Consider the following 21645-nt stretch of genomic DNA (forward strand, 5'->3'; position numbering starts at 1 on the left):
CATAAATCTGATTTAGTAGAATTACACTTTTAGAATAAAATAATTTCTCTTATGCGTCTAATTTATGCATAAAATCCATTTATGATGAAAATCACGCTTTTAATATAAAAAAATTCTTTTATGCATATGTTTATGCATACAAATCATTTATGATGAAAATAACACTTTTATAATCAAAATAACAATTTCCATATGCTTCCTTCTATGCATAGAATTTTAATTCTAAAGAAAGTAACACTTTTTTAATAAAATATTTTTAGTATGCATTTTTCTATACCTAGGATGAAAAATAACACTTTAAGAGTACATATACGATGGCAATTACTCTTTTGAAATAAAAAAAGTAAAACTTATTTTTCACAATTTTAGAAAATTTTGCCATAACCTCCTTTGTATGGCTGACCATTTTTTAATTTTTAACTCTCTAAAATTAATTAAAAATTCACTAAGAGTATTTAAATCATTCTAATGTAAACATTTTCTACTTATCAAGAGAAACATTATGAAAATCTTGATTTTATCCATTAATCATTCATCTAGGATAAAGAATGGCTGGATTTTCTAAAGAAGAGAGGGGAATGCCTTTTTCCCATGAGGCATAACATCATATTCATTTTAAAGAAGACAAAAATCATAAAAACCATAAAAATTAAGCATACATGGGAATTTATGTATTTCCTTACTTCCATTCATCAATTAACTTCAATAGCATTAAAAAGCCATTCCAATTAAGCTTCTCAAGCTTGAGAGGGGTTGAGAAGAGAGAAACATTGAGAAATTATGGAAAAAGATCAAAATTCACACTTTACCTTACAAATTGCTTGATTCTTTGATCACGGTAGAGGCCCCCAACCAATCAATTGGTTTGGTATGCTGATGGAGCCACCAATGGAGATTGAAGAAGGAGGGAAGCTCCAATTTCTTCAATTTGGAGAGAATTTTAGAGAATAGTAAAAATTATCATTATTTCAGCATAATTCTGGCATAGTATAATTCTCCTATTTTTTTTACAAAGGGCTCAGGTTCTATTTATAGGAGAGGGAGGCTCTAACCAAGACCAACTAATTTCTAGAATTTTTTAGATTCAGTTTGGTTGAATTTGGACCAGATTTGGTTCCTTTTTGATTCGGTTTGATCCAAGAGAGAGGAGAGATAAAAATATCACATTATTTTTTAGTTTAAAACTCATTCAAGCATGTGAAGTAGGCGCCTCCTTGAAAGGACTCCCCTTCCTTACACATGTGTCAAAATGGAATCATTATACCCAAAATATCTTATTTTTTTAGTAATACTCATAGTTTTTTACTAATAACCCTTGTACATAGTCAACTCTTCATCTTATGTGAGCATTTACTCATTTTTGGGGGGATTTTCTTTATTTCTTCTATTTATCTCCTCCACACATTTGGATGAATCTGATTGGCCCCTCAAAACCTTAATTTAAAATTTTCAGAAAATCTGGACCCCCAGGATAAGGCCTTTTGAACAGATTATAATTTATTTCGAATGCACCTTCCGGAAATCTGTTTGAACTTCTGTTTCGAGGGAACTTATTTAGATACGAATATAAATTTTTTCATCCAAAAATATCCAAAATCTGATTAACCTCTCTCTAGAACATTTTCTTTCTCCAAGTCAAAATAGGTAGAAACAAGATCTTTGATATTTCTGAAGAGAGATTTGACTACAGGGGAAGATACTGGACATCCTGAGAGGCTGGGGAGGAATCTTACAAAGACAAAAACAACATCCATTTCTTTGGAAGGACCTTATATTTGCCATGGAACGTACTTTACCTTATCTTTACTATGGAACATACCTTCCCTTACCTTTCTCCAAAACCCCTTGCACTAAGTCTTGCTTTGCACAGTGGCCTTGGACCTATTGCCTTTGGCTTTAGTTTTCTTCCGTGGCTTTTTAGCACGTGTCTGCTGAGAGTTGTCTCCTTCTTCTTCTTCTAGGAAAGTTCTTAACTTCTTTCTTTTAGCCTTGTCTCCTTCTCCTATGAATTTTACAGGGCTTTAATGTCTTCCAACACATCCATCCACAGCTATCTCTTCTATAAAGAAAGCAACGCACTTATCATCAAGCATACATGAGAGAAAATGCTGTTGTTACTATTGTCATGCTTAGCAATTGGTGTTTCAACGAGAATGGAGACAAATTCATACTCGAAAGACAAAAAAACTACCGCTGCAATGCATGCATGAGGTAATGGGTTTCAGCAGGTATACCCCAGTCCTGCCGCAGAGATGCAGACGCACCAGCACGGACCGAGCGCTTGAGGGATCCTTGCCACTTGTGGAACAACCGAAAGAGCAAAGTAAGTCCCTTTCTCGCTTCAACTAAGAGATGATGCCCTCTCGATTAGTTACTCGCCCCTGTCCTGTGTGCGTGTTACAGACAAACCCAAGGACCCCAGATTTCAACCCTAAACTTACCCAGGAGTCACTATGGATGGACGGCTCGTCCAATCAAAGCTGGGTGCGAGAGAGAATGCACAAAGCACAAGCAAAAGAAGAAGAAGACGAATAAGAAGAAGAAGCAGAAGAAGTGAAGAACGATACTGGAGATGGTTGGAGAATACCTAGCTTAGAGGAGGCACTGTCTTCCATTGAGGAATATGGGGCTGCCCCAGACTTCCGTTGAAGACTTTGCGCGTATTTTGCGCAAGTGTGGGAAGGAGAGAGACCGAGCGCATGCATTGCGCTTACATGCCTACATGTGCAAAAGTGGGCTGGAAACTCATATATCACTGGGGAACTACCTCATCCAGATGTTGGCGGAATTCGGAAGCATACACGATGCCCAGCAGGTTTTTGACAGGCTGGTGTATCGGAATGAGTGGTCCTGGAATTCCCTCATCATGGGTTGTATCAAATGTGGGAAGCCACAGCCTGCTCTCACCCTGTACCAGAAAATGCAGAAGGATGATTCTGTACATCCCAATGGGCATACTTTTGTGGCCATTCTGAAAGCTTGTTCAAAGCTGAAAGATCTGGAAAGAGGCCTCGAAATACATGCCAAGGTTGCCGAAATGGGGTTGCTCGAAAGAAACCTTTTTGTTGGCAACACCTTAATCGATATGTATGCTAAATGTGGTTTGCTAACAAAAGCACAGCAAGTGTTTGACAAGCTTCCAGTTCAAGATGTAATCTCTTGGAACTCATTAATCGCAGGATATGCTGAACATGGGCATGGTGAGGAGGCAGTCAAGTGTTTTGAACAGATGCAACTTGAGGGTATCTCCCCAGATGCTGTCACATTTGCTTGCATCTTGAAAGCTTGTGGCAGCATAGGAGCCATAGACAAGGGCCAAGAAATACATGTTGAGATTGAAAGACAGAAGTTGTTGGAAAGGGACCTTGCTATTGGCACCACCTTGGTTGATATGTATGCAAAATGTGGCTGCCTTGCAAAAGCACGGCAAGTGTTTGACAGGCTTCCAGTTCAAGATGTGGTCTCATGGACGGCACTAATCGCAGGATATGCTGAACATGGCCATGGTGAGGAAGCAGTCAAGTGTTTTGAACAGATGCAACTCCAGGGTGTCTTCCCAAATGCTGTCACGTTTGTTTGCAGCTTGAAAGCTTGTGGCAGAATAGGAGCCACAGGCAAGGGCCAACAAATACATGCTGAGATTGAAAGACAGGGTTTTGTGGAAAGAGACCTCGCTGTTGGCAATGCCTTGGTTGATATGTATGCCAAATGCGGCGCACTTTTAAAAGCACAGAAAGCTTTTGACAGGTTACCGGTTCGAGATGTAGTCTCGTGGACAGCACTAATCGCAGGGTATGCTGAGCATGGACATGGTGAGGAAGCAGTGAATTGTTTTGAACAGATGCAACTGGAGGGTGTCTCCCCAAATGTTGTCACATTTGTTTGCAGCTTGAAGGCTTGTGGCAGCATAGGAGCCACAAACAAGGGCCAAAAACTACATGCTGAGATTGAAAGACAAGGGTTGGTAGAAAGAGACCTTCTTGTTGGCACCACCTTGGTAGACATGTATGCTAAATGTGGCTTGCTTGCAAAAGCACGACAAGTGTTTGATAGGCTTCCAGTTCAAGGCGTAGTCTCCTGGAATGCATTAATTGCAGGATATGCTGAACATGGGCATGGTGAGGAGGCAGTCAAGTGTTTTGAAGAGATGCAATTTCAGGGTGTCCCCTCGAATGCTGTCACATATGTTTGCATCTTGAAAGCTTGCGGCAGCATAGGCGCCACAAACAAGGGCCAAGAAATACATGCGGATGTTGAAAGACAAGGTTTGCTGGAAAGAGATCTTGCTGTTAGCTCCACTTTGGTCAATATGTATGCTAAATGTGGCTGGCTTCCAAAAGCACAACAAGTGTTTGACAGGCTTCTGGTTCGAGATGTAGTTTCATGGACGGCACTAATTGCAGGGTATGCTGAATATGGGCATGGTGAGGAAGCAATCAAGTGTTTTGGCCAGATGCAACTTGAGGGTATCTCTCCGAATGTTGTGACGTTTGTTTGCAGCTTGAGAGCTTGTGGCAGCATAGGAGCGACAGACAAGGGCCGAGAAATACATGCTGAGATTGGAAGACAAGGGTTACTGGAAAGAGACCACATTGTTGGCACCACCTTGGTCGATATGTATGCTAAAGGTGGCTTGCTTGCAAAAGCACAGGAAGTGTTTGATAGGCTTCCAGTTCGAGACATAGTAGCTTGGAATGCCTTAATCGCAGGATATGCTGAACATGAGCATGGTGAGGAAGCAGTCCAGTGTTTTGAACAGATGAAACTTGAGGGCATCTTCCCGGATGCCGTCACGTTTACTTGCAGCTTGAAAGCTTGCGGCAGCATAGAAGCCGCAGAGAAGGGCCAAAAAATACATGCTGAAATTGGAAGACAAGGATTGCTGGAGGGAAACCTTGTTCTTGGCAACACCCTGGTTGACATGTATGCCAAATGTGGCTTGCTTGCAAAAGCACAGGAAGTGTTCAACAAGCTTCTTGTTCGAGACGTAGTTTCATGGACGGCATTAATTGCAGGATATGCTGAACATGGGCATGGCGAGGAAGCAGTCGAGTGTTTTGAACAGATGCAACTTGAGAGTGTTTCTCCTATTGCTGTCACATTTGTTTCCAGCTTGAAAGCCTGTTGCAGCATAGGAGCCACAAACAAGGGCCAAGAAATACATGTGGAGATTGAAAGACAGGGGTTGCTAGAAAGAGACCTTGTCGTTGGCACCACCTTGGTTGATATGTATGCTAAATGTGGCTTGCTTACAAATGCTCAGCAGGTGTTTGACAGGCTTCCAGTTCGAGACATTGTCTCATGGACTGTACTAATGGCAGGATATGCCCAGCTAGGAGAAAGTGAAAATGTTTTCCTTATGTTTGACAGGATGCTTGAAGAAGGTATAAAGCCAAATCTGGCTACCTTTGTTGTTCTTCTGAGTGCATGCAGTCGCACAGGTCTACTCAGTAAGAGCCAGACCTACTTTGAGGCCATGAGCAAAGACTATGGCATTGTACCAACTCTGGAGCACCATACTTGCATGGTTAATCTCCTTGGCCTTGTAGGCCGATTAGACAATGCAGTAGCAATGATAAAAAAGATGCCGTTCTGTCCTGATCTTGTAGTGTGGCGTGGTGTGTTGGGTGCTTGTAGACATTGGGGAAATGTCGAGTTTGGAAAACACGCCTTTGAACATGCAGTGTGTTTGGATGAAACTGATGCTGTAGCTTATGTCTTCATGTCTGACATCTATGGAGGTGCTGACTTGCGGGAGGAAGTGAACAAGGTTGAGATCATCAGAGTGTAAAAACAAGCATGGAAAAACTAGGACATTTGTTGGTGGGTTGATGACACTGCGGAGATTTGTGTGGTCATTTTTCATTGCAGATAATAGACAGTCAGGAAGCAAAAGGTTTGATGCAAAGAGAGAAGATCTTGTCCTTAAAACAAGAGAGGGTGTGCCCCTAGTTTGCATTCGCTATCACAAGACATTACTGGTCACCGGTTTGATATGCAAAAACGCAACGTGCCCAAAAAAAAAAAAAGAGTTGAAAAGTAAAAGAAGTTTGAAAAATAAATAAATATTTGAAAAAAAAGGTGGTGTGGCGCTGATGGTGACATGGCACTGACATGTGGCAGGAAAGCAACGCAAGGGCACCTTATAGGCTTGGAATGATTTGGGAAGCAAAAGATGAAAAGCTTTTTAAAAACTAAAAAGAGGAGCTTTTATTATTAAAAAGATGCTTTTTGGACTATAGGCGAGTTTTAAAGCGCTTTTCTCAAGTGCTTTTTGACAAGAACTATAAATTCAGTTATTCTCTCATTGTTGAGACATGTAAAAAGACAAGAGAGCTCTCTAGCTCTAAGAACTTGTACTCAAGACTTTTCCAAGGAGTTTTATCTAATATAACTCGGAAGGGGGTGAGGGGGGAGAGGTCAACCCAAGGCTATTTCGATGTCTTCTCTCTCTTATGGGAATGATTCATTTAGATAAAAATGAATTAGTTTGGGTGCATAAATGTTTATGCTGAAAGAGGAAATATGGGTGTGATTGATTTTGTAAATACCATGAAGTCATCTTTTATTCAAAAAGAATAATATTGAGCATATTTTATTTTGGGAAAATTAAGAAAAGAATGTGAAAATATTCATAAGAATGCATCGAGAAAACATGGTAAATTTTAATCACAAAGAGGAATAATGAACACATTAACTTTTGAAATTATGGGGTATACGTCTAGATTCTCGAAAAATAGAATCTTGGGTACATTCTAAACGAGAAAAGGAACTCCTTGAAAAAAGACCAGAAACATGCGTGGTTGAATGAACATAAATAATTGTGACTAATTTATTCTTAGATTTCCTAGGAAAGGAATCTAGAATCCTTGAAAGGATCGAGGATCCAAAAGAGAACGGAAATTTAGACTTAATTGAATTGAGTCAAGAAAAAGTTACCTTTAAATTGAGCCAAGTAATGGCCGAGACTTAGAAGCTCTGTGTTAGTATAAAAAGTAGAGTAATTGTACTTTTAATGTGGTTGATGTGGGATGTGTGAAATGATGTGGAGAGATGAGAAGTAATGTGTAGGATGATGTGGAGTAATGAAGTGATGTGTGGGATGATGTGGAGAGATGAGAAGTGATGTGTGGGATGTGTGGAATGATGTGGAGAGATGAGAAGGGATGTGTGGGATGTGTGGAATGATGTGAAGTGATGAGAAGTGATATGTGGGATGTGTGGATTGATGTGGTTAATGTGCATTGATGTGGATGATGAGGATTAAAGTGTGGAAGGATGTGGAATGTGTGGATTGATGAGGTTAATGTGCATTGATGTGGATGATGAGGATTGATGTGTGGAAGGAAGTGAAATGTGTAGATTGATGTGGGTTGATACTACAGATTGATGTGAGGAATGATGTGAAGTGATGTGGATTGATGGGAAATGATGAGGGTTGATGCAGAGTGATGTGGAGCAATGTGGGATGATGTGAATGAATGTGAGAATGATGTGAGATGATGTGAATGAATGTGGGAATGATGTAGGATGATGTGAATGAATGTGGGAATGATGTGGGATGATGTGGGATGATGTGAATGAATATATAAATGATGTGAATGAATGTAGAAATGATGTGGGATGATGTGAATGAATGTAGGAACGATGTGGGATGATGTGGGATGATGTGAATGAATGTAGGAATGATGTGGGATGATGTGAATGAATGTGGAAAAACAATGTGGGATAATGTGAATGAATGTGGGAACGATGTGAATGAATGTGGAAACGATGTGGGATGATGTAAATGAATGTGGAAATGATGTGAGGTGATGTGAATTGACGTGGACTGATGTTGAATGATGTGGAATAATGTCGAAGGATAAGGGATGATAAGAAATGATGAGCAATGATGTGAAGTAATGATATGAAATGATGAGGAAAGATGGGAATTTTATTTGGAAACTGTAATTGTATGTGAAACTTGCTTTTTAAAGACTTTTTTACGTCAAGAATGCTGGGGTAAGCATTTTGACTATCTTGTGGAATGAGATCGTGGTGGTGGGGACCTAAGTGGAAAAGGTTGAAAGAGCTGACGGAGAGTCAAAGAAGGACGTCTCGCGTGGCAAGATCGGCCGAGGTCTTGATTCGGTTTGGTTAAAATGGTGAGATTCCGGTACGGTGGATGAGGGACCAAGGAAGCAACCTATGAGTGAAGCGCTAGGTCACCTGCGAAGGAACCTAGAGGGTGCTAACCATACGGTGCTCAGGCTCTGAGTCGCCCAAGATACCCATGCGTGCGTCAAGGAAGAAAAATGAGTTGGAGTTGTTTTCTGAACACGGGCATGGATCTAGTTGATTGGCCTTGCTGGTCTTCAAATGAATGAGTTTATGGCTCTTTTACACATGGATCTTGTTGGTTGATCTAGCTAATCTTACGAAGAGTCCATATGGTTTTTATGCGATTATATTCCTAGGTACTATGGGCTAGGAACTATTGAAAAGGCCCTTGAGTGAGCAGGGTGGTGAGTGTTCTGGTTGCCAATGATGCCATAGGTACGCGGAGGAAGGAATGATTGGAAATTGGACTTGGAACTAGAATAATGAGGATTATGATGGAAATACTGTGGTTTTATTGCAATGCTATTTTGGGAATAGGAATCAGAGAAAAAGGCAATTTCATATTGGGTGTGTAAGTGGTGTGTCTATTTAAGTTTTGCATGAGAGTCGGCTAGGGAGCCTAGGAACTCTTTTCCTTGGTACCCGGGACAAAACATAACCAAATTTTTATAATGGATCCTATCAATACAGTGGTTGGCCCATGGGATTGGATGGGGTTAGGCTGGATCGATGGATTCCTATAATAAAATTTAATTCTTTTCAAGTTACAATAGTTGAAGTAAGTCATAGGATAATCCTTGTTCTATGGAAAAGAATCAACGATTGTGCCTCTTTTGATGGGGAAAAAAGCGTTGGTCTCTATGAACCAAGTGCAAGTTCCTCCTTTGATTCGGTCATGTGACCCGCGGGTTCGATGAGAATAGAAAGGATAGTTAAGGCCCTTGACTACGTTAGAAGATTTTCCTGAAGGAATGGCCTATGCTTTCTGGGTGAGGAAAGTTTTTCTGGGTTTGGTTTTGGAAGAACCGAGGGATTATTCTCTTGTTCGGACATTCGTGGCGAGGCCCCGAGTGGGAAGCTCTACCTTGCGTGCAAGGTTGCTACTTCCCACTCTAGAGTTCGATGCACAGAGAGGGCAGGGATCTCAAAATTCTGGTGGAGACCTTATAGGCGATGCGGAATGCCCACACTGCTGAGTACAACTTCTCATCCTAGTCGGTGCAGTTTTCATTGACTAGCTTGGTCAGGATCCGCTGGAGGATTTTGTTTGTAGACTTTGCCTGATCGTTTTCTTGAGGATAGTACACCATGGATCTTTTGTGGATGATGAGATGTTGTGTGACCAACTGGCAGATGACATCATTGACAAAGTGCTTGCCCTTGCACTAATCAGCTTAATCGGGCAGCTGAAACAGCTGATGATATCATTGGTGACAAAGTGCTTGCCTTGGCACTGATCAGCTCAATCGAGCAGCCGAAATGGATGATGATCATTTCATAAAGAAAATTGGATGTTGACTTGGCCGAATTGTCCCGGAGCACTCGGGCTTCCACCCACTTGGTGCTATAGTCTGTTGCCCCCATAATATATTTATTGCCGGTGAAGCGCGGGCTGGCGGTGGCTTGAATGGTCCTGCAAAATCAAGACCCCATTTCTAGAACGGCTCGAGGGGAAGGATTGGGTTATGTGGTAGGCGGTCTCTGTCAGTCGGTTGGCCGAGCCTTTGGCAAACATCACATTGTTTGGCCCACTTATAGGCATCTCCAAATACCGATGACCACCAGAGATCAGCGTGGAGGATCTTTTGTCCTATGACTTCTCGTACAAAGTGACTGCTAATTCCTTGATGGGCCTCCCTGAGGACAACTTCTTGTTTGTGAGGTGGAATGCACCTCCCGGAGGATCTGGTCAATGCCTTATAGGATCAACATCCATCGCGCCTTCTTGCTTGCCAAACTCTGCTTATCCACAAGATAGAGTAGGGCAATATGATCCACATGGAAGGTAAATTTTTTGCCCATCAAGTAGTGGCAAAAATTTCCCACTAAATAAATCATGCCAAGGGCTTCCCTGTTGAGTGGTGGAATAATTCCACTCGACGTCCAAGAGGTGCCGATTGGCGTAGTAAATAGGCCGAAACCATTTCTTCTTGGCCTCTTACATCAAAGCACTACCTATGGCCACATCAAAAGCATCCACAAAAACATGGAATGGAAACTTTCAATTCAGGGCTTGAACTACAAGTGCTTTGGACATCATCAGCTTGAGGCATCGGAATGGGATGTCACATTCCTTCAAAGGTGGCTTGTCTCAGTTAATGGCACTTTGATCTGCACCATTTGGAGGTTTAAGGGGATTGCTACGTGGAGAAGGTACCGGAGCATTCGGCTGTGCCATCTCACTTGCCCCAAAAATCTTTGCAGCTCCTTCACACTTGTTGGAATCAGAGCTTTCCGGATCACTTCCACCTTGGCCAGGTCTACTACAATGCCTTCCTAAGAAATAATGTGGCCAAGGAGCATACCGGTTTAGATGGCGAAGACACATTTGGCAAGATTTAGGCTCCTTCACACTTGTTGGAATTAGAGCTTTCTGATTCACTTCCACCTTGGCCGGGTCTACTGCAATGCCTTCCTAAGAAATAATGTGGCCAAGGAGCATACCGGTTTAGATGGCGAAGACACATTTGGCAAGATTTAGGCTTAGCCTAGACACTCAGAACTTGGCCAAATACACCTACGGGTGCGTCAAAGATGTTAGGAGGATTTCCCTAAGACCTGAAATCATCAATGAATACCTGCATGAAGGAGGTCAGAAATTCGGCAAAGATCTCCTGAACCATCCGCTAGAATGTGGTGGGGGCATTCTTGTTCCCAAAGGTCGATGCAGAGGCTCCCCATTTAGTGATGGAAGGTTGTCTTCTCCCGATCTTTGGGTGCCATCTGGACTTGGTTGTAGCCATTGAATCCATTCAAGAAGTAGTACATTCCATGTCTGGCTACAACATCTAGTAGAGAATCTATGAATGGTAAAGGAAAAGGATCTGCGATGGTGGCTCCATTCAACTTTCAGTAATCTACACAGACCCTGAGCTTCTGGTTTTTCTTTGGAACAATCACAATCAGGGACAACCATGTCGCCCAAACAAATTAGATGAATCCGACTTGCAAGCTTATCCAGTTCTTCTTTTACCCTTTTGGCATAATTGGAATTCATCATGTACCTCTGCAATAAAAACAGATGAAAACGGGGCATTGTGCACCAGGCACATGCGTGGGAGGAAAATTCCCACGGGGGCAGAATTGGGATCTACGGTATGGATCAAGAAAAGCCATCGATGGGGTAGGTTGGACAACTGCCACTACGGGGGCTTGGATCACCGTCTGCGGAGGTGCTGGCCTCCCATTGTACCGGCATGCTTCTGTTGTATGGGCAACAGTTTGGCTTCGGCTCCATGTCCATGATTGCGACCTCTCGCACACCAAGTGCCTGATCGGACTTTGGGAGGGGATTTTGCACTCTCACTGGTCAACTGAGCCATGACTGCAGCCAGTTCCTTAACTGTCTTTCCTACCTTCTTGCTCTTGGACCATGCCTTGCAATCTTCCTCCTCCTCCTCCAATTCCTCACTTGCTCACGAGTTACCAAAATCATCATCCTTGTTCAAAGATTCAAAAGCAAACCTTTTGGACTTCTTTTTTCTCTTGCTTTTGCCCTTGCTTTTGACAGATCCTACTAGCACATGCTCGGCCCTCAGACCAGATTCTACCAATTGCTCCAGAGTTATGGTGGCAAGATATGTATCGGCTACTACTCGTTTGAGTTGTTTGTTGAGGCCCTTCATGAAGTACGAGTTGAGGATATCCTCCACGGGCCGATTAGCTACATCTAATCTACGAAGAAGCTTGCAAAATTTGGCGGGCAGAATCCTCCACCGTCAGGTTTTTCTAACTCATCCGGCACACCTTATCAAGCACATGCAGCACGGAAGTCTTGTCCTCCCTGAATCTTTGGAGGAACACATCTTTGATGGTATCATAATTGGGAAATTGGTTGTACTCATACTGAGCAACCCAAAGGGCAGCACTCTTCTGGAGAGTTGGGATGAAGGTGGCTTTCTTTAGATTTTGGTCCACTGGGCCAGGGACGTTCACACGCCAAGCACTGTCAAACAGAAGAATGTGAGCATCCGTATCCTCTAAGGATTTCCCAGATAACTTGGGATACTTCACGGTGACAGCTAGTCGTGGAAGCATGTTGTAGTTGAGAAGGAGGGGTTGGGGTGGTGGTGGGGATATGAACACCGATGGGGGTGGGGTTAAACGGGGTTGTGGTGGTGGGGGTGGAGGTGGGAGTGGTGGTATGACCAGTGGTAGAGGCAGGGTTACTAATTCTTCTTTGGATTCGGATTCCAAGTCTTCGGGTTTAGGTGCTATGGGGGGCTTTGCCGAGTGTGGCGAATTGGAGTTCCCAAGCTTCAAGCCGCATAAAGTAGCACAGTTCACATGCAAACATGAATGATTGATTCGATAACAAGGGATATTGATTTGAACACAAAAAAAAAATCAAACAGCAAGTAAAACAAGAGGCAGCAAGACCCATCCGAGACTAGAACAAAAGAACGAATCCTCTTCCTTGAAGAATCAAAACTTGGAGTGATGGTTGACCCGCTTCTTTCTCCACTTATGGAAAACTTTGGTATAGAAATGTTGTTGAGGACTGACCTGCTATCCCAAGCAACCCACTGATGAGTGGCTCTGGTTATGTGCACAACATACACCAATTGGATACGAATTGGGCACAAGATAAACAGTCACAACCTATCGGCCTACAGGGCGACTATGCAAACAGAGACCAAATACTAAGACTAATTGGCTTGTGTGGATGATCTGGATCGTTGAATAACAAAAATACTAAAAGATTGAATAGATAGAATCGATAATGATAAAAGACAAGACGATAAAACAGACAGACGGACTGACTCGGGAGATACACAGAAAATGATACAAAAGAAAGTGTTCTTCCTTTATTGTGCAAAGAGACAGAAATACATAGAGACAGTAATCTTACAAAGCCTTATCAACAACAACCCTTACAATGTTTGGCTTACATCCTTTTATACTGCTTTTTTCCTAGTCCTAGTGCAGTTCAGAGATATCACTGTGTTTTGAACATGATGGAATTAGAGAGTAAAGACCTATTAACTAGTGATAATGGATATCATTTTTGACATTTTTCAGCACCGCTTTGGCTCAACGGTTGGGTGGCGGTGGTTGGGCGTGGCTGTTCAGTTGTTTGCGGTTATTTGGCGGCTTGGCCAAAGGCTAAACACTTGGCACGCGTTTGGTGGGTCCGATGACCCGAACCCTGAATCTTTGAGGCTCCTCTGATGTTAGATGCTCTTGGACATCTGCTCTCCGCTTGGGAGTTCTGATCATAGCAGGCAAGATGATATGCCTCGGCAACCTTAGTGCCCAGACTTTTGCACCTAGTGGCAAACACATCCTAGTGATGTGGAAGTACGGATCTGGGGGAGATGAAGGAAGACTTCCTCAAGTTCGAGTTACAGAACATAGACACCAATATGGCCAACGACTTCCTGCTGCATCAAGCTGGCCAAGGTGTCCATCAGGTGCCATCGCTATTAATTTTTTGGGCTGGGTAGATTTAGTTTTCCTCTCCTCCAAGCTCATCTCAAGTCTCCTCAAACAGAAATCACGTCGAACCTCTATGCAGATAATTGGACAGCTCTACAGCAAGCTCCAACCACACGTCACACAAGCTCTCTTCTCCCAAAAACTTTTGACACAATTAGCCCTCTTTGTACTCTTAGCTCACCCTTTGTACTCTTAGTTCACCTTGAATCCAACCTCTCTCTGTCACTTCTATTCCTTATCTACTTGCATATCTTAGCTAATCCATGCATACTCCTACCCACCTACCTAATCTTGCTTGCTATCTATCATGCAACAGTTATTACATCGAGTTATAGCATGCACATATATTCATGCAAAATCCTAACCTCTAAAGGATCTAACTATATACAATCCTTTATTATTTGTCTCGGGGTTGGGGTGAGGATATTTCATGAGCATCTTGTTGGTACTCAGAAATTTCCCATCAATGGCCTCCCCGGTTTTTGAGTCAGCACACTCGCTATAATACAAAATCAAGTTGTTGTTATGGTCTCCCATTTGCGCTGATGGCCTCCTTAGTTTTTGAGTCAGCACAAGTGCTCATGTAAAATCAAGCCGCTAGGGGTCTCCCATTTGCGCTGATGGCCTCCCCGATTTTTGATTAAGTGCACACGATGATGCAAAATCAAGCTGTTGTGGTCTCCCATTTGTGCTGATGGCTTCAAGACACTCTTCCTCTATAGTTCCATCTAAATCTCACCACCATGTGAGGGGACAATCACTAGCACCCAAACCCCAACAAACACAACACTGTAGGCACCTGAACTCCCAATCACTATCCCGTGGTCCTCCTCAGCTGCCCCAAAGGAATACTTCACTACCCAGCCACCCTAATAGCTTCAGTTGTTGCCTCAGATATCCTCTATGGTCAGCACTAACCTCTAATGTCTTTGATCTATCACTTCACAGCCTCTCCTTACTCTAGTTGACACCCAGCTCACAAAAACCACCTCCAAAGTGGCAGACGTGGAAATGATCAAAACCTGCCTTCAAAATACGCCTCTTATTTCTTATCAAAATGCTACTCTCCTGAGAGCCTCAAAGTATCCTCCACCATCAGCTAGCTTCATAAACAGATCTTAACACCTCTCAAATGTGAGTAGCTACCCTCAGCTAACCCTTGTCTAACCATACCTCTCCTGGCCATAGAATAGTTAGAATACTCACTGTCTTCTGTCTCCGAATTTGGATGGCTCTTCCTGTCCAAAGGTGATCCTCCAGTTTCCTCTATGACTCCTCAGCATCCACGGACAAATATCTACACTCCCAAGGCCTGCCAATTCTTGACAGAGTCTTTTGACCTTTATACCTGCAACTTCTGCCTCAGAATTTTGCTACAAAACCTTCTGCTTTTGAATCCTTCCTCTCTCTCATCACTTCTATTCTCTTATCTACTTGTGTATCTTAGCTAATCCATGCATACTCCTACTACCAAGCTACCTAATCCTACTGGCTATCTGTCATGCAATAGTTTATTACATTGAGTTACAGCATGCACACATATTCATGCAAAATCCTAACCTCTTAAGTCTCTAACCATATACAATCCTTTATTATTTTTCCCGAGGTTGGGGTGAGCATACTTCATGACTATATTGTTGGTCCTCATAAAATTTCCATTAATGGCCTTCCCGGTGTTTTAGTCAACGTTCACGTTGATGCAAAATCAAGCTGTGTGCTCTCCCATTTGTGCTGATGAGACTGAATGGCTTTAGGAGGAAACTCTGCCTCTATAGCTCCATTTGAAGCTCAGCACTGTGTAAGGGGACAATCACTAGCACCCAAACCCCATCAAACACAACACTACAGATACCTGAACTTCCAATCACTATCCCTTGGTCCTCCGCTTCCCTAAAGGAATGCTTCACTACTTCCTAACCACCCTAATGACTTTCTTTGTGCTACCTCAGTTGTCCTCTATGGTCAGATCTAACCTCCAATGTCTTTGATCTATCACTTCAGAGCCTCTCCTGACTTCAACTTGACCAAAACCACCTCCAACGGACTCTGAAATCTGCCTCTTGTTTCCTGTCAGAATGCTACTCCCTACAGCCTCAAAGTATCCTCCTCCACCATTAGCTAGCTTCACGAATAGATCTTAACACCTCTCAAATATGGGCAACTGCCCCCGTCAGCTAACCCTTGTCTTACCATACACTCTCCTAGCTTTGCCACAGAATAGTCAAAATACTCATTGTCTTCTATCTCTGAATTCGGATGGCTCTTCCTGTCCAAAAGTGATCCTCTAGTGTCCTCTATGAAGCGCTTGAAAAGAGGGATCTATTAAGCTTTAAAGCGCACAATTTGGAGTAATGGTGTTCAAGTTATGGCAAATCCTCATATACCTCCTCACTCACAACCGGCACAATCCTACACCCACTGTCTTCATCAAATTGAATGATAACATCCACATAGCAAGATGGCCCACACACAAATGATTACAAAAAAAAGCCATATATTTCACAACTTCAACAAAAATCATCAACAATTATATATTATGCTGCAACAAGACTTTATCTTTCAAGTGTGAAGCAAGCTTCGAACACAATGAAAGACAAAACTAATTTTTATTTTCTAAAATATATGTGCAAGTGTGAAGTAAACTTTAAACATAGGTACACATATATCTAAATCTATATCTAAGGTTCTTTTACTTATTATATTAGAAATATTTTTAATTTTCTTATTTTAGAAGCACTACCTTGGAAGAAGGTGCTTCTTTTTTAAGCTTACAGCCTTCAGATATCGAAAGTCGTGCACATAGTACATTGGGAATGATGTACTATTTTTATAGTGACTTGTTTCGATCCATAACTTTATTGATTGATGGGTGTTTCTTACTATTTTTATCCTTGTTATTGACCGATACACCACACATCATCATCGACATTGTCATTGTTGATATCATGTTGATAGCATTTCTGATTGTAATAGTAGGAGATCCACTCATACACCATCATCATGGCTCCATGATTACTATCGTGATTTTCCTTCTCGTGTCATGGGTTGCATATATTTTTCCACATTCGCACATGCCTTTAGAATTTCGAGACTTAGACCTCTACATCTTCACTCATCGACTTATTGCTGTCATGAGGCAGCATATTCATTCCACTATTGGGTGTTTGAGCTTCACAGTTCGATGCCTGATCATTTTTGGCATTTGTTCAATGAGGAGGAGATATGTGCCATATGGTCTAGGTGGTCTACACATGATGATTTCATCACTTCATTGCTTGGTTACATAGACACGGATTGTTCAGTCTTGTTTGTGTGGGATGATTCTTCTTTTAGTGACTTGATTGAGTTTCCCACACTTTCGTCTCCTCGTGATTATTTTTCTGATGAGGATGTGGACTACACAGACATGGATACTTCTAAGGATGATGATGATGTTCCTAATGTTGCCATATATGGTTATATGGGTGATGATGATCATTCATGGGATACATGTGGTGAGTTATGGCATGACATGATTGGATCCTTAGAGGACGCATATCGAGCATGCTTACACTTTTGCCGCTACCACAACGGTGTTTGCATGGACCTTGATAGCTTCTATGACTCCCCTATGACATCGACTAGCCATCACCTCATTGATTCTCATTTATTTAGACCGATTCATTCATTGTATTATGATGCGGATGATGAGGGTGATGTTATATTGTATACACACACACATGAAGTCATTGACGTGTCACACCCACATACCTAATGATGTTGTATCTCATCATACACATGAGATTGTATCGCGCACGCACACACATATGGTGATATTGATACACATGCACATGATCATATTGATACACATGCCCATGATCATAGTGATACACATGCACATGATGCTATTGACACATATGCACATGATGATGATGTATGTGATAGTGTTGTATGTGAGTCAGATCATGTGGGCATAATCTTAAGGGTAGAGATGGCAGCGAGCATATCGAGCATCGGGCACCACTATGCCTATCATCCTTCCCATGGATCATGAAGATACTCTAGTTGATCATGCACTACAACACATCGGGAGAACAACATCATTTTTTAGTAGGGTGAAAGGGAAATATCGAGGTTTTCAACGCTGATAAGCAGTGAAATTTTTGCTGCTGAGCAGCATTTTCTTGTTGCTCATCAACAGCAGCGCTTTTTGCAATGAAATTTCACTGCATAGTAGCAAACAATTGCTACTCAGTAGTGTATCTAGCAGCAAAGAAACACTACTATATTATAAAAATATCTCGCTTTTTCTTTCACTTCTTTTGCCATCATGCAGTTTTTATCTTTTGAATACAATAAACTTGGTACCCTGTCCTTCTCAAGCTCAAGTAAGGTATGTCTACTCTTTTCCTTTATCTCATGTGCAAACTATCTTTCCATGAAAGCTTTCTTGTGAGTATTTCCCTTCTCTTTCCTCTCTTTTAAGTTTTTCTTTTCTTCTTTTTTCCTTCTTATTGAGCTTAACCATTAAGATTATTTTCCCATCTTCTTTTTCCCTAATTAAGAGCTCTCCATTAAAGCTTCCTATAGTAAGAGTTCTTGATTTTCCTTAATACTCTTTTTTTCTTAATTTGGTTTGATTTTCATCTCTCGAATTTACTTTCAATCCAGGCGGTTGCATAGATAGCCTCATCATCGAGATGGGAGTCCTTCATCATTTCTATTTGACCTTGGGTTCATATGATTCATGTATGGGTCTTTCGTTACATCAACATTCAGCCATGGATGTGATTTTTGACTTTTGTACATATCCACTTTTACATGTCTTCTTTGGGCATGCACAAACACCCTTTTATTTCGAGGATGAAATCATTATTGGAAGGGATGGTTTATAATGAAGCAAAACCTTTAGTTTAGTTCTAAGACCTTGGTCATGGGCTCAAGTATAAAGGGGAGCTCATGGACTATCATTGTACCTTTTTACCTTTTGACATCTTGTCTCCTTTCTTGTAGATGGCCACTCATGGTCTAGGGCTCATGGCAAGCTTCCTCTTGGTGTGGGAGGTTAACTCACTTAGGCATCATGGCCATTGTATGAGATTATCCTTAATCTTGTATTAATCCATGATAATTTATCCCTAATATGAGCTTTATGATCACTCCATTTTAGAAATCAAGAAAACCCCAAGGTAAACCCTAATTTTGAAGCATTTACCCTAAAACCTTATTTCATCAAGAAACCCTAAAACCCTATTTCATCAAGAAACTCTAAAACATTATTTCATCAAGAAACCCTAATCTTGAAGCATTTACCCCCTAAAACCCTATTTCATCAAGAAACCCTAATCTTGAAGCATTTACCCTAAAACCCTATTTTGAAGCATTTACCCTAAAACCCTATTTTGAAGCATTTACCCTTAAGCCCTATTTCATCAAGAAACCCTAATCTTTCCACCTTTTTGATGCAATGATGATATGGATGGATAGAGGAAAGACTAATGATCATGCTTATGGCCCTAGATCCCAAAAATGATTGAAGAAAACCCTAATTTCTCATGAAACCCCAAAATATCAAGAAAGGTTAAAAGACAATGAAATGAAGGCTTTTTGCATTCACCAATCATATGTAACAATAGAAGAAAACATGGGAAATGTGTTGATGCAAGCAATTTTTGCTACGTTATGCATAAAACCCTAATTTTTTCCAAGAAACCCTAACTACCAAGAAATTAAATCATTGAAGAATATAAGAAGTTTCTTAAAGTTAGAAAAGCATTGCCAATGATCTTTGTTGACAGATGTAGCCTCAAAGCATCCTCACAGCAAAAAGGCCAAACAAGAACAAGTGCCATTGCAAGCTTCTTGTTAATTTTATGCTTGCTTAAGACTTTACCAAGCTTAAGTAAACCTTAATGAAAGCCATAAGCTCCCTCTCTCTATGAAACAGCGCGCAGCCACATGGGTGCCCTCATGGCCTGTTTTCTCGTGATTTGAACTGCCAAGAAGATACTCCATGTAAAGCTCATACAATACCCCAATAAAATCTCCAAACTAGGGTAGAAATTTGGCTCATGAAAGAGGCTTCATGGCTCTGAGAGATCAAACAAAGACGAGGAACAAAGAAGAACATTTTTTTATTAAGAACACTAATCAAGATTAGTAGAAGTTTCCCCAAAATTCGGTCCTGAGTTTGAAATTTTGGTCTGGCTCCCCAAAAACAATTGGTCCACAGTAACCCATAGCCCCAAAATATTAGGAACTAAACTAAGAAAAGGAACTTTAACTAATCAAGGTCACCATAACCATCTTCTTGATATCAAGAAAATCAAGAAAGTCAAGAGCATCAAGAAAATGGAGAAAATTCAAGAAAATTGATCAAAGGCATGAGCTCTGATACCAATGGAAAGAAGTGACTAGCCATTAACCTAGATTAATCTAAGAAACATGAATTAACAAGGATTGATAAAGATTAGCAAAGGATTAACAAAGGTTTAAGGTAAGAAAGAGGGATTTATCATTATAAAGTGATTATCAAAGTTGTTCCGCAATTATGGTCTATTTGGTATATATACATGACCATCCCTTTCACAATATAACATATAACCGTTTCAAAATACAACAGGGCGTGAGGTGTAGTTTTGGTCCCTCCAAAAAAAACACCTAAAATCACCTAAAAATGTGAAAAAAACTAATAATTTATGTGGAAAAAAATTAGTAACCTTATTTTAGACAGTTTTAGTGACATTTTTGTTTCAAATGGCTCAGACACTTTTTTAAGTTCCAAACTCCACTCAAAATTGGTCACTTTCATGACAAATATTAATTTTCATCTTAAAAAAGCTTACAAATTTGGTCTAAAACAATCATTTGTTATTACCAATCAATGGAGAGTTCAATTTAAATCAAAATTTTAGGAATTAAAATGATTGTTATTTTTTAAAAATTAAAAAACAAAGATGTTCACATCTTCTTGAGATATAAATACTACAAAAACATTGTTATAACAAAAAAATATCTTTAGATAATGTGGGACAGGGGGTGAACATCATCAATTATACTTTTCACCACGTGTTTTTTTATTTATGACCGCTTTTGACAAGATCTATGATAAATTTATGTTAGAGAAGAGATTTTCATCACAAAAACAAACGTGCTTTCCAAAAAGCAAAAAGTGCTTTTCAAAAAGCAAATGTGCTTTCTTTGCTTTTCTCTAAGAGGACGAGATCCTAATGAAGAATCTATTTTCAGATAAGAAATTTGACTTTGTTAAGTGATTGCTTTCCACAATTAAAGATTTGCATATTTTTTGGTTATTTATAGCATACCATGCCAAATTAAGCATGGTTGCTTTTCTGCATGCTAAAAATAGCTAAAAAGCATGCAAATCACTAATTATGGCAAGCAAGCACTGAACACAGTGAGATTTCTTATTTGATCTCATCCTCTTCGAGAAAATCATGAAAAGCACATTTACTTTTTGGAAAGATCAGTTGCTTTTGTGATGAATATATCTTTTGTAATATAAATTTATGAACTCATTAAAAATCAAAGTCTTGCCTGCTCCCCACCACACCAACCCCCCCTCCCTGCGCTCCCTCCGCCCACCCCACATCACCCCCACCGCCCTACCCCCTCCTCCCACAATCCACACTGCACCTCCTCTCCCCTGCGCCCCCCCAACTGCTCCTTGTACCCCCCTCTGCCCCCGGCCTGCTCCCCTCTCACACGGCTCCCTCCCAGCACTACACTGCCTCCCCTCCTCTCCCCCCCACAAACTCGGCACCCCCGCATTCCCACCCTGCCCCGCCCCGCCCCGACCCTTCGCCCCCCCACTTGTCCCACCCTCTCCATTCCCCACCCCTCCCCCCCAACTTAACCCACCTCCCTCCCTCCCCCCCCCCAAAA

At 41.3% G+C, this 21645-nt stretch overlaps 1 protein-coding gene across 1 annotated transcript; it reads left to right on the forward strand.

Annotated features, from left to right (window-relative positions):
• Positions 1–1826: 1826 nt before the first annotated feature.
• LOC147641871 (pentatricopeptide repeat-containing protein At2g39620-like) lies at positions 1827–6088 on the forward strand. The gene is made up of 2 exons (XM_086800513.1): positions 1827–2323; positions 2404–6088. The coding sequence occupies exon 2, from the start codon at positions 2624–2626 to the stop codon at positions 5789–5791; it is 3168 nt and encodes a 1055-aa protein (XP_086656639.1). The 5' UTR covers positions 1827–2323; positions 2404–2623; the 3' UTR covers positions 5792–6088.
• The last annotated feature ends 15557 nt before the right edge of the window (positions 6089–21645 follow it).

The sequence above is a fragment of the Cibotium barometz genome, chromosome 1 (genome assembly GCF_041138505.1).
Source record: "Cibotium barometz isolate CiBa-2024 chromosome 1, ASM4113850v1, whole genome shotgun sequence".
NCBI lineage: Eukaryota > Viridiplantae > Streptophyta > Polypodiopsida > Cyatheales > Cibotiaceae > Cibotium > Cibotium barometz.